This window comes from Oncorhynchus masou, chromosome 29 (genome assembly GCF_036934945.1).
Source record: "Oncorhynchus masou masou isolate Uvic2021 chromosome 29, UVic_Omas_1.1, whole genome shotgun sequence".
Classification (NCBI taxonomy): Eukaryota; Metazoa; Chordata; class Actinopteri; order Salmoniformes; family Salmonidae; genus Oncorhynchus; species Oncorhynchus masou.
In genome coordinates this window covers 53,824,278-53,837,958 of record NC_088240.1, presented here as the reverse complement: position 1 = coordinate 53,837,958, position 13,681 = coordinate 53,824,278, and the positions used below count along the sequence as shown (strand labels likewise).

Below are 13,681 nucleotides of genomic sequence, written 5' to 3'. Positions count from 1 at the left end.
AGCAGTTGCCTCAAATTTACCCACCTTTGACTAATGACTTTGTAGATTCTACATTGTTACTGTATATTCTATGACAACATGAATTGTTTATGGCAAAATAGTTTTTTTATACCAAACGGTGACTATTCTTTTATACTTTCCCCACTATCCCTCTTCCAGACCTCAGTGGATGGCCCTGTGCATCCCGCCAGATTTGATTCTAACAGTACTGGAAGGAGTGACAGCCATCATCCACTACTGTCTACTGGACCCATCCTCACAGTATCACCAGGTGAGGCCGCTAGTCAGCCAGGCTGCACTGCCAAGTAGACAGACATGTCATATCTGCAATGATTTAATGCTGATGTCACTTATTTACACATCGATAGACCTCCTTCATTGCATGCACGCACTCTGACTCATTCCTCCCTACATCTTCTCAGAGAGCTATGTGTGCTTGTTCTTTTACATAATTTTATGTCTTTGTATGTATTTTACTCTGTCGCAGGATTTGCGTGTGCTGACAGTGCCTCGTGAAAGTCTGCACACCTCTTGCACGGTCTTCACATTTTGCTGCCTTAAAATTGTATCTAAAGAGTATGACATTATCTGTACAGATCTACACAACCTACTACAGCATTTTCAAAGTGAAAGAAAATTATAGGACATTTTCCCAAATTAATAAATAAAAAATACAATGTTTTGATTGCGTATGTCCTCACACTCCAGAGTTAATAGTTGGCGGAAGCACCTTTGGCAGCCATTAAAGCTGTAAATCATTCTGAATAACATTTTACCAACTTTGCACTTAGGGCAACATATATCCATTGTTATTGTCAAAATTGCTCAAGCTCAGTGTATTTGGTTGGGAGTCATTGATGGACAGCAATATTCAAACCGTGATTGCTATTATCATGGCTTTTGTGGTAGCAGCATCAAGTTATGGGTATGCTTGTCACCGGCAGGGACTGGGAGGTTTGTCATGATCAAAATAAATATGAAAGAAGCAAAGCCCAGGTAAAAAAAAAATAGAGGGAAACCCAATAGAGGGGTTTCTCTACCCTGGGATAGAGTTTTATTTTTCAGTGTGACAATTACACAAGCTTTAATGCCGAAGACACACCAGAATGGCTTTCCCAAAAGGTGGTGAGTGTTCCTGAACAGTCCAGTCTCAGTCCTGACTTGAAAATCTGCTTGGAAATATGGAGACACGGTTTGAATATTGCTGTCCCATCAATGTCTCCCATCCACATTTACTGAGTTGAGCAATTAAAAAAAAAATGTCTGCCAATGGTGTTTCCACCAAGTGTTAACTCTGGGGTGTGAGGACAATACATCTTCCTATTACATTTTGTTATTAATTTGTTCATGTTTCTATAATTTTTCTTTAACTTTGAAAATGTGGAGTAGGTTGTATGTTAGTAGGGGGAAAAAATCGAATGTAATCCCTTTTCAGATGTAATTTTAAGGCAGCTAAACGTGAAGACTGCAAGGGGTGTACACACTTTCACCAGTGACTGTATCTCCATGTCCCTATCTCTCCTCTCAGCTGCAGGCGAGTGTGGACCAGAAGCACCTGGCAGATGCTCGCTCAGGGATCCTGTCCATCCTCCACACCATCATGTCCTCCGTCACCCTGCTGTGGAGCGTCCTGTACCAGGCCGACAGCTCTGACCGGCCAGCCGCCGCCTCCGCTGCATCCACTTCCAACATCAACCTGGGATCCACCAAGGTACTGCGGTTACACCCTGACCCTAAGCCTTTTCACAGTACTGAATCGAACTAAGGCGAGCCAAACCAAGCTCTACTGAGCTGCTCTAGTTACTCATCCATCCAGAGTTGCTGGAACTGTGCTGAAATGGACAATGTGATAATAGCCAGCACAGTTCAGTCTGGGTCTACACGATACTGTGAAAAGAGTGCCTGCAGTTGATACCTAGATCATTGTTCTTCAATATAATCAAAACAAAGTTTTTCTTGGTAGTGGACACAGTTTAGCAGGTGTCATAGTGGATGCAGCAAAATGCCTATGTTACTAGCTCGTAACTATCCTGCTCCTAGGCCCCCTACAGGATGTGCAGGCTTTTGTTTCAGCCCAGTACTCCTGATTTGAGGATTTGGCTAAGTATCCATTAGCGCTGGACTGGAACAAAAGCTTGCACAACATGTGTGTTTCCCCAGGACCATAACATTGTTGAAGGAGGATGGACTGTCCACTGCCCGTCGGCCTGGTCTTATTTCTGACACTGCGTAGAGCGCTCAATCGTTCCTCTTTCTCCTCAGAACTTGCGTCAGCAGATCCTGGAGCTGCTCGGACCCATCTCCATGAACCACGGAGCCCACTTCATGGCAGCTATCGCCTACGTGTGGAACGAGAGGAAGCAGGTCAAGACCACTGCCACTTACAAGGTAAGCTCCAGAAACCAACATGGCAGAAACCCTTACTAAACACATACACTTTGTGGTTAATGGCAGGGCACAGAGCTCTCTTACCCTGTCTGTGTCCATGTTCGCGCACGTGTGTGTGTGTGTGTGTGTAGGTGATCCCCACTGCCAGTGAGGAGCAGCTGTTGCTGGTAGAGCTGGTACGGTCGGTCAGCGCCATGAGGACTGAGACCGTGATGCAGACGGTCAAAGAGGTCCTGAAGCAGCCGCCGGCCATCGCCAAAGAGAAGGTTGGTGCTGCAGTCTCCCAATAGCCTGCAATCTAAACTGGCATGCTCTGTTTTACCGTTGAAACGAGGCATATTCGTTTCCCAATACATACCCTTAGAAAACACTGTGCTACGCTAACCTTGTTACAGTTTATGACTATATAAAAAGCTGCTCGACTCCTAGCCTCCTGCTTGCGTTAGTCCTAATTCACTCTAATGTCGGTCCTCTGTTACTATTGCATGTTACCATTAAGCTGGGACCGAGAGATTTAAAAATAGCTTCTATCTCAATGCCATCAGACTGCTAAACAGCAATCACTAAGTCAGAGAGGCTGCTGCCTACACTGAGACCCAATCACTGGACACTTTAATAAATTGATTACTAGTCACTTTAAACAATGCCACTTTAAACAATGCCACTTTAATAATGTTTACATATCTTACATTAGTCATATCACATGTATATACTGTATTTTATACCATCTACTGCACCTTGCCTATGCCGCTCATCCGTATACTTATATGTACATATTCTCATTCACCCCTTTAGATTTGTGTGTATTAAGTAGTTGTTGGGGAATTGTTAGATTACTTGTTAGATAATACTGCACTGTCAGAACTAGAAGCACCAGCATTTCGCTACACTCGCATTAACATCTGCTAACCATGTGTATGTGACCAATAAAATTAGATTTTGATTTGATTGGACAGATACCATGTTATTGTTACAGTATATCAAAGTAAACTGGCAGCTTCCCTGCCACGACCTCATTATGTTCAAATGAAATGTAATGTAGTCCAGTGTCACCTCTTCCTCAACCCTCTCTCCCCCTCTCTCACTTGTCTTCCCTCTTTCTCACCATAGAAGCATCTGTCTCTGGAGGTGTGCATGCTGCAGTTCTTCTATGCCTACGTTCAGAGGTGAGACCAACGGCCCTCCTCCACCGGTCTGTCAAGTGTGTTGAGCATAGGTAGCAAAGATATGAGATGTTGGCAATGAAAATCCATGTGAATCCTAAAACAATCAATTAGTTTGAGTTTCACCTCTTTTGTAGTTTAGTTCATGCAATGTCATGTTTAGTTTGACATTTTTGTGTGTCAAGTGTGTTGAGCGTGTAGAATACAATTTATTTAATTTCAGATAAAACCCCTGAATTTCATTACTTCCATAGTCCAATTCATTGAGTTCTGTAGCGTTACTATTATTGTTACTAAACTGTTTATAAAGGTATCGGACTTAAATTAGTACTTGACCCATCATTAGAACATTGTTTCTGACTATATCCTGCCTGTTGGTCTATGTAGGATCCCTGTGTCCGGTCTGGTGGACAGTTGGCCGTCTCTGCTGGCCCTACTGAAGGACTCGGTACAGCTGGGGCTGCCTGCTCCTGGACAGTTCCTCATACTGGGGTTAGACCACACACACACATACCAGCTCCCGGGGTGGCGCAGAGGTCTAAGGCACTGCATCTCAGTGCAAGAGGCGTCACTACTGTCCTTGGTTCGAATCCAGGCTCACATCCGGCCGTGATTGGGAGTCCCATAGGGCGCCACACAATTGGACCAGTGTTGCCCCGGGTTTGGCCGGGGTAGGCAGTCATTGTAAATAAGAATTTGTTCTTAACTGACTTGCCTAGTTAAATCAGGCACTACCTCTAGTGATCAAGCTACCGAAGACCAGTCAATTTCAATAAGGGGAAGAAGACACAAGGATACATTTAAGCAATAAGGCCAGAGGAGGTGTGGTATATGGGCAATATACCACGCTAAGGGGTGTTCTTAAACGCAACGCAGAGTGCCTGGACACACCCCTTAGCCGTGGTATATTGGCCATATTCCACAAATCCCCAGGTGCCTTATTACTATTATAATCTGCTTACTAAAGTAATTAGAGCACCTGATATACCACAGCTGTCAGCCAATCAGCATTCAGGGCTCGAATTAGCTAATCGGAGGAGGAGGGAGAATCTTGCAAGCTATCGTTGACACTGCTGGATACGCGAATATCAAACGTGACATTGTGAGCCTGTTGTTTGGAAGCTACAACCACAAAGGGAAGAGTTCTGCGATTCCTTACTATAACTGCGCTTTACAACACTCTCTGACTCTGCCCTCTCTTACTCCCAACATCACTCCCGTCCCCTTATCTACGCTGTACATACGCAGCCACCAGACTAACCTATCCATCTGTCTCTTCCCCAGAGTTCTAAATGAGTTCATCCTCAAGAACCCGAACCTGGAGAGCAAGAAGGACCAGCGGGAGCTGCAAGTAAGCCTTAGTCCCATGCAAAAGGATTCACTATTTATTATTTTATCTTAAAGATGACATAATTCACAATTCTTATCTCCTAGAAAATATAAGATAATATTCATCGAGGTAAGCCCCATCGAGGACCACTTTGGAATCAAGTGTTTTGAATAATACTTGTATGTGCTATCTTCTGGGAATACAATGTACATATTGCTGAACATGTTTTTACCCAAATAAATTCAATTCAAGAGTTCCGTTCCATTATTTACCCCAGCATACCAATTGGATTGAAGCAATGTATTGGGCATGCGTTTTACTTAAGTGGTATGGCAGTATTGTAATGAAGCCAGTATGATTATTCACTGTCTGTGTCCGTGTGTGTGTGCAGGATGTGACCCACAAGGTGGTGGAGGCCATCGGAACCATCGCAGGCTCCTCTCTGGAGCAGACCACCTGGCTGAGGAGGAACCTGGAGGTCAAGGCGTCGCCACAGATCGTGGTGGACGGGACCAGCCTGGAGCAAGACGTAGAGGGTAGGAACGATGAGAGGACCCTGGCTGTCTGTGCTAGTTGTGTACAATACGTCGGCTTCATGTTCATTGGGGCACCAAATTCCCTGTTTCAGTCCGTTTTCTTCCGTTTGGCCCCTAATGAACACACCCTTAATCAGAAATGTGCCGATTTCAGAGGTGTTTCTTGTGTGACTGAATGTATGGCTGTGTTTCAATATCCACACTATCATACCACTTAGAATGACCCGATGTATTGGGAATGCATTCAAAATGGTAGGTTATGTTAGTGTGGACATTTGATTGTGCTCACGTACAGCGTGCGTCTGCATGTGTGTCTGTGCTGCGTATGATGTGTCACTAATGGCGTGTGTGTGTTTCAGATCTAATGCTCACAGTGATGGAGGCGTCCAGCTTCACTCCATCTGTGTACAGCGTTCACGCCCTCACACTGCTAGCGGAGGTAAAACACCAAGCGCTCTGTCTGGCCGTCTTGTCTGTCGGGGTGTGTCCGTCCATCCGTGCGTCCTCTCCACTCACGGCTACCAACAGCCTTGCTTCTGCTATTAGGACCCACGCACAGTCGACTCGCACTCAGCTGATTTACGATCAGCTCTCCCTCCCCCAGGCCCAACCTCAATCACTATTAGCAAAGCAATAAATCCTTCCCTGGACACAGTCACTGTTGAAGCCAAATATAAACCGGAGCCACTGACTGTGCCTCTCTTGCTTTAGTGTTATAACCAGACCTCCCTCTCTTCCTGCTGTTTAGGCTTATGTCACTCTCATGTGACCTGTTTACTCATTGCGGTGTGTGAGTGTTTACTGGTCGCTTTATGTCTGCTGTAGTGCAAGGATGTATCTTTTTAAAGCAATATCGCAATGTGCTAGGTTTTATAGTACTTTTTAGGGTAGCACGCTGTTGCCATGTATCCTATCTGAACAGTGGCGAGTATTGAGAGTAGCGGTTGTGTGTTGTCAGGTGCTGGCCCATCTCCTAGACATGGTGTTCTACAGTGACGAGAAAGAGAGGGTGATCCCTCTACTGGTGAACATTATGCACTATGTCGTGCCCTACCTCCGCAACCACAGGTAGGGATGGACCAGCCAATACACGACGCTTCTCCGCTAGAGCCTAGAGAGCTCCCGGCTCCTCAATTACACTAAATAACATGCCCATGGGATCTGCCTAGGAAACACTCCCACGCTGTATGACTGGGGCCCAGTATTTCCTGGTCTGGTCATGTCTGGGTCCTATCTCTAATGTGCACTGTGTCTCTGTGCCCTCTTCCTTGGCAGTGCCCACAACGCCCCCAGCTACCGGGCGTGTATCCAGCTGCTGAGCAGCCTGAGTGGGTACCAGTACACCCGGCGGGCCTGGAAGAAAGAAGCCTTTGACCTCTTCATGGACCACACCTTTTTCCAGATGGATTCCTCCTGTGTCAGCCAGTGAGTTGAGAATTGTTGAGTGTGTGTGGGGGAGGGTACAGGGGTTTGTGTATTCTTGTTATATGTGCTTCATATAATAGGATTCTATCTGACATCCTCTCCTGCATTTTCCAGTTGGAGAGCCATCATTGATCATCTTATGACCCACGACAAGACCACGTTTAGAGATCTTATGAGTAAGTATAATTAGTAGCCTGATTCTTGTAAATGAGAATTTCTGTGTGTAGTTGTATGTGAGGTTTACAGGTAAATATATGGGTCGACTTTATATTATAACTGTTATAGTATAGTAGTTAAGGCGTGTGTGTGTGTCTGCAGCTCGTGTGGCGGTGGCTCAGAGCAGCTCTCTGAATCTGTTCTCTAACCGAGACGCAGAGCTGGAGCAGAGAGCCATGCTGCTCAAACGCCTGGCCTTCACCATCTACAGCAGCGAGGTGGACCAGTACCAAAAATACCTACCTGACATACAGGGTAAACACGCACATGCAGACAAGCACGCACGCAACCCCTCCCCCAAACACACACATCCTTCTGTTTTCAGATATTTACACACACACACACACACACAGCGGATGGCGTATTGACTTACATGAGTGCGTGTGTTTCCCCCATCAGAGCGGCTGGTGGAGAGTCTGCGTCTGCCCCAGGTGCCCATCCTCCATGCCCAAGTGTTCCTGTTCTTCAGAGTTCTACTGCTGCGCATGTCTCCTCAACACCTCACCTCACTGTGGCCCACCATGATCACTGAACTGGTGAGAGAGAGCTAGAGCACGCTACAGAACACACACCGCACTTAGTCACACAGACACAAGCGCCACCTGCCGATGGGCAGCCTGATGAAGGCCTACGCCAAGCCTCAAACACCTCTGCGTTTGTTTGTCCCGCTGTTTATAAATATTTTGATAGAATTTCCAAGAGATAATGTCGGCTTTTTAAGTGAAGTAATGGGTGTCTTCATTGGATAAATAAGCCGAACTGTTGTTCTTGCAATACTTTTTCGATTACTGAGTTGTGGTGATCATCCCCTTTGTCTCGAACTACTGTACTATAGATCGTCGACCAAGGTAATAGATCGTTATATATAATCCTAACAGTGTGTGGCTTTTTTCCTATTTACTTACCTATGTATTCCCTCCCTCTCAGGTTCAGGTCTTTTTACTCATGGAGCAGGAGCTTACTGCAGATGAGGACATGTCAAGGTAACTGTCAATCCACCAAATGGGAGTGGACATTGATTAATACATGACAGTGAGAGAATGTGTTTTTCCTGCCATAGAAATTATGTGCCCTGATGGTGGATTGGATTTATTGAGTTTCAGGTGCTCAACGCGCTTTAGATTGTATGGTGGGGAAACGTCCACTACCAATGTGTATCTTCAATCTGTAGGGCTGGTTTCCTGGACACAGATTAAGAGTAGACCTGAATTTAAACGCATGTTCAATGGAGATTCTCCGTTTGACAGAAAGTGCATTTGAATCCAGGGCTAGGTTTAATCTGTGTCCAGGAAACTGGTCCGTTCCGTCTGAGTCTATGCCGTGTGTATGCGTTGGTCATGTTTCCATCTGGGTTTGACCTGTAGGACGTCGGGTCCATCGGTGGCTGGCCTGGAGACCACCTACTCTGGAGGGAACGGTTTCTCCACCTCCTACAACAGCCAGCGCTGGCTCAACCTCTACCTGTCTGCCTGCAAACTGCTGGACCTGGCCCTGGCACTGCCCTCCGAGAGCCTGCCGCAGTTCCAGATGTGTGTACTAACCCACTACTCCTGCCTGGGTTCATACACTCGCATGCAGTACATTCATCTGAAGACTGTAATGCACACTGCACTCTCTCCTTTAGATTTGTTTTTGGAAGGTTATTAAAGGTTTAAGCACAGATTGTGTTTCAGAACACATGAAAGAAAGTATGTCACATCACTCTTACCCAGTGAGGTCCTCAAGCCTTTTCACCCGTTTCGTACTGAACAAAATCATTCAGTGATGGCTCCTATATTTTCCTGTCACTTTGTCCTTTCCGTCATACATTGTGTGTTTTTTGCTCAGAAGTGTGAAAAGGATTGTGTGTGTGTGTGTGTGTATGTGTGTAATGTTTGGGCATTGGTTGTGTTCTTTCTTAGGTACCGCTGGGCCTTTATCCCCGAGGCATCTGATGACTCGGGCCTGGAGGTGAGACGTCAGGGGACCCACCAGAGAGAGTTCAAACCCTACGTTGTCCGACTAGCCAAGCTGCTGAGGAAACGAGCCAAGGTAACTGCTCCGGTCTTCCTTCAGAGTAACATAATGCAAGGCTAGACATAGACCCACATTAGCAAAAGTGACCAATCGCAATGACCTTGGTAACTTTAGCTATTACCGACATTTGGGACAACTTAGTGTACCCCTAAGGCCAGTAGTGTAGCAGCCTGAAAATCTTTTCCGAAGGCCATCAGTGGGTAAACATCAGCTGCAGTCCCCGCGGTGTGTTCCAGGGGACACCTGCCGGTGGTCAAGAGTGAGGCAGTCTTTCACGATTCAACATGTAGAATCTTGGATGAGCGTCAGGGATAACTTCACACCCTTGAGCCAATCAGAGCGCTAGGGCGCTTTCCCCACGTGACAACAAAAATGAAACTTGAGAAATGTAAATGTCAGCTGCTAATTTGAAAAAGAAAAAAATTCTGGCAGACAATCAAGTCAGATAATGGCACACCAACAAAGCACATAAAGTTGAACTCGGAAGTTTACATACACTTAGGTTGGAGTCATTAAAACTCGTTTTTCAACCACTCCACAAATTTCTTGTTAACAAACTATAGTATTGGCCAGTCGGTTTGGACATCTACTTTGTGCATGACACAAGTACTTTTTCCAACAATTGTTTACAGACAGATTATTTCACTTATAATTCACTGTATCACAATTCCAGTGGGTCAGAAGTTGACCCACTAAATTGTCTGTGCCTTTCCAGAAAATCATGTCATGGCTTTAGAAGCCTCTGATAGGCTAATTGACATAATTTGAGTCAATTGGAGGTGTACCTGTGGATGTATTTCAAGGCCTACCTTCAAACTCAGTGCCTCTTTGCTTGACATCATGGGAAAATCAAAATAAATCAGCCAAGACCTCAGGAAAGAAAATTGTAGACCTCCACAAGTCTGGTTAATCCTATGGAGCAATTACCAAACACCTGAAGATACCACGTTCATCTGTACAAACAATAGTACGTAAATACAAACAGTATAAACACCATTTTTTGGAGAACTGTCCTCTGGTCTGATGAAACAAAACTAGAACTATTTGGCCAAAATGACCATTGTTACGTTTGGAGGAATAATGGGGAGGATTGCAAGCCGAAGAACACCATCCCAACCGTGAAGCAAAGGGGTGGCAGTATCATGTTGTTGGGGTGTTTTGCTGCAGGAGGGACTGGTGCACTTCACAAAATAGATGGCATCATGATGTTTGAAAATTCTGGATATACTGTAGCAACTTCTCAAGACATCATTAAAGCTTGGTCGCAAATGGGTCTTCCAAATGGACAATGACCCCAAGCATACTTCCAAAGTTGTGGCAAAATCGCTTAAGGACAAGAAAGTCAGGGTATTGGAGTGGCCATCACAATGCCCTGACCTCAATCTTATAGAAAATTTGTGGGCAGAACTGAAAATGTGTGCGCGAGCAAGGAGGCCTACAAACCTGACTCAGTTACACCAGCTATGTCAGGAAGAATGGGCCAAAATTCACCCAACTTATTGTGAGATGCTTGTGGAAGGCTACTCGAAACGTTTGTCCCAAGTTAAACAATTTAAAGGCAATGCTACCAAATACTAATTGAGTGTATGTGAACTTCTGACCCACTAGGAATGTGATGAAAGAAATCAAAGCTGAAATAAATCATTCTCTCTCTTATTCTGACATTTCACATTCTTAAAATAAAGTGGTGATCCTAACTGACCTAAGACAGGGATTTTTTTACTAGGAATTGTTAAAAACTGAGTTTTAAATGTATTTGGCTAAGGTGTATGTAAACTTTCGACTTCAACTGTCCTCTCACTGTCAACTGGGTTTATTTTCAGCAAACGTAACGTGTAAATATTTGTATGAACATAAGATTTAACAACTGAGACATAAACTGAACAAGTTCCACAGACATGTGACTAACAAAAATTGAATTATGTGTCCCTGAAGAAAGGGGGGGACAAAATCAAAAGTAACAGTCGGTATCTGCTGTGGCCACCAGCTGCATTAAGTACTGCAGTGCATCACCTCCTCATGGACTGCACCAGATTTGCCATTTATTGCTGTGAGATGTTACCCCACTCTTCCACTAAGGCACCTGCAAGTTCACTGACATTTCTGGGGGGAATGGCCCGAGCCCTCACCCTCCGATCCAGCAGTTCCCAGACGTGCTCAATGGGATTGAGATCCGGGCACTTCGCTGGACATGGCAGAACACTGACATTCCTGTCTTGCAGGACATCATGCACAGAACGAGCAGTATGGCTGATGGCATTGTCATGCTGGAGGGTCATGTCAGGAGGAGCCTGCAGGAAGGGTACCACATGAGGGAGGAGGATGTCTTCCCAGTAACACACAGCGTTGAGATTGCCTGCAATGACAACAAGCTCAGTCTGATGATGTTGTGACACACCGACCCAGACCATGAAGGACCCTCCACGTCCAAATTGATCCCGCTCCAGAGTACAGGCCTCGGTGTAACGCTCATTCCTTCGACGATAAACTGGAATTCAACCATCACCCCTGGTGAGACAAAACCACGACTATTCAGTGAAGAACACTTTTTGCCAGTCCTGTCTGGTCGAGCGATGGTGGGTTTGTGCCCATAGGCGACATTGTTGCCAGTGACGTCTGGTGAGGACCTGCCTTTACAACAGGCCTACAAGCCCCTCAGTCCAGCCTATTGCGGACAGTCTGAGCACTGATGGAGGGATTGTTCGTTCCTGGAGTAACTTGGCAGTTGTTGTTGCCATCCTGTACCTGTTCCGCAGGTGTGATGTTCAGATGTACCAATCCTCTGCAGGTGTTGTTACACATGGTTTGCCACTGCGAGGACAATCAGCTGTCCGTCCTGTCTCCCTGTAACTCTGATAAAATGAATCCCTTACTTTTTATGATCTTCATATGGTGGCACTCAGAAGACATTCATTTACTCAATAAATGTTCCTTTTGTTCGATATAGTCTCTTTATATCCAAAAACCTCAGTTTTGTTTGTGTGTTTTCTTCAGTAATCCACAGGCTCAAACGCAGTCAAAACAGGCAGACAAAAAAATCCAAATTGTCTGTAAAGTTTATAGAAACATGTCAAATGATGTTTATATTCAATCCTCAGGTTGTTTTTAGCCTAAATGATCTTTAATATTTCAACCGGACAATAACGTTGTCAATATAAAAGGTAAACAAGAAAGGCACTCTCTCGGGATTGCGCATGAAAAAGCTCTGTGACACGGTAGGGTCCACTCATTCAGACTGGTCTTACTCTCTCATTTATCAGAATACAAGCCTGAAACAATTTCTAAAGACTGTTGACATCTCGTGGAAGGCATAGGAACTGCAATTTGAGTCCTAAGTCAATGGATACTGTAATGGCATTGAATAGAAAACTACAAAACCAACAACAAATCCATTCAGGAAGTAGTTTTTTTCTCAGGTTTTCACCTGCCAAATCAGTTCTGTTATACTCAGACACTATTTTAACAGTTTTGGAAACTTTAGAGTGTTTTCTATTCCAATCTACCAGTTGTGTGCATATCATATCTTCTGGGCCCGAGTAGCAGGCCGTTTGGATTTGGATTTTTACGAATTATCTTTGAAAGACAGGGTCCTGAAAAAAGGGTGTTTCTTTTTTTGTTGAGTTTAATATGTGTAGTCCATAGCTATATAAAGTCGCATCTCTTTGCTCAGTCTGCTGTCATCTGTTTCCATCCATTCCTTCCCATAGAAGAACCCAGAGGAGGACTGTTCCCTGCGTACTCTGTCCTGGGAACCGGGCCACCTCACCCTGACGCTCTACGTGATCCGCAGTATGGAGCAGCTCCTCCCTTTCTTCAACCTGCTCAGCCAGGTGTTCAATAGTAAGGCCAGCAGCCGCAATGCCGCCCCCAGCCACTCTGGGCCCTCCTTCCCCAACAAGGAGGGCAAGCTGGAGAGCCAAAAAGTGTTCTGGAGTCGGGCACGGCAGAACATCGAGGAGATGGTGGAGAAAGACTTTCTAGAGGGCCTTATCAAGACGTGAACACGAGGGACAGAGGGAAATGTTTTTTCCGAAGGGAAATAAATTAATAAAAAGCACTAGTGAATAAAACTCATCTTGTATATAAGGGAACATATTAGGGACATAAACCATGGGAACTAAAAATAAATCAAGTTTGTACATTTTATTTATTCTATTTATAATGACTGTATTTTACTTTTCAAAGGCTTTTAATTATTTGTATATACAGCTGTGAGGACTGACTGACAGTTTGTGCAAGCCCTTTCTGGGACAATGTGAAGATGCTGTGCAATTCTATATTGTTGTGACTTACTGAATTAAAGACTTATCATGAGATCTTACATGCCATGTGTGTCTCGGTCTCACCCTCACCATGGACAGACAAGTTATTTGAAATGGTTTGAGCATCATAGAGAGTGGAAAGCACTTAAAGGTCCAGTGCAGTTGTTTTATCTCAATATCACATTTTTCTTACTGTGATTGTTTTCAATTTGTCCAAAAAATATGAATAGCTTCTTGGCAAAGAGCAATTTCTCAAGCAAGAATTTCGTTAGGACTGTCTGGAAGTGGAGAGGGGAAAACTGAAAGCTAGCTGTTATTTGCGGAGAGGTTTGGAATTCTTTCTTA

General features: G+C 44.7%; 1 protein-coding gene across 7 annotated transcripts in view; it reads left to right on the top strand.

Annotated features, from left to right (window-relative positions):
• The window catches only part of LOC135520005 (protein dopey-1-like), a 38,115-nt gene extending 24,725 nt beyond the window's left edge, over positions 1–13,390 (top strand). For 6 of the 7 annotated variants that reach the window (XM_064945310.1, XM_064945308.1, XM_064945311.1 and 3 more), the window contains 18 exons: positions 160–271; positions 1,529–1,711; positions 2,263–2,388; positions 2,520–2,654; positions 3,499–3,554; positions 3,939–4,043; positions 4,836–4,902; positions 5,273–5,417; positions 5,777–5,856; positions 6,376–6,485; positions 6,693–6,842; positions 6,957–7,018; positions 7,161–7,313; positions 7,458–7,594; positions 7,986–8,041; positions 8,423–8,587; positions 8,960–9,089; positions 12,782–13,390. In XM_064945310.1, coding sequence (XP_064801382.1) covers positions 160–271; positions 1,529–1,711; positions 2,263–2,388; positions 2,520–2,654; positions 3,499–3,554; positions 3,939–4,043; positions 4,836–4,902; positions 5,273–5,417; positions 5,777–5,856; positions 6,376–6,485; positions 6,693–6,842; positions 6,957–7,018; positions 7,161–7,313; positions 7,458–7,594; positions 7,986–8,041; positions 8,423–8,587; positions 8,960–9,089; positions 12,782–13,075 — 2,266 coding nt within the window. In that variant the 3' untranslated portion in view covers positions 13,076–13,390. Of the gene's footprint in view, positions 1–159; positions 272–1,528; positions 1,712–2,262; positions 2,389–2,519; positions 2,655–3,498; positions 3,555–3,938; positions 4,044–4,835; positions 4,903–5,272; positions 5,418–5,776; positions 5,857–6,375; positions 6,486–6,692; positions 6,843–6,956; positions 7,019–7,160; positions 7,314–7,457; positions 7,595–7,985; positions 8,042–8,422; positions 8,588–8,959; positions 9,090–12,781 lie in introns of those variants that run through there. The other variant, XR_010452334.1, reaches the window with a different exon arrangement.
• Positions 13,391–13,681: the final 291 nt, after the last annotated feature.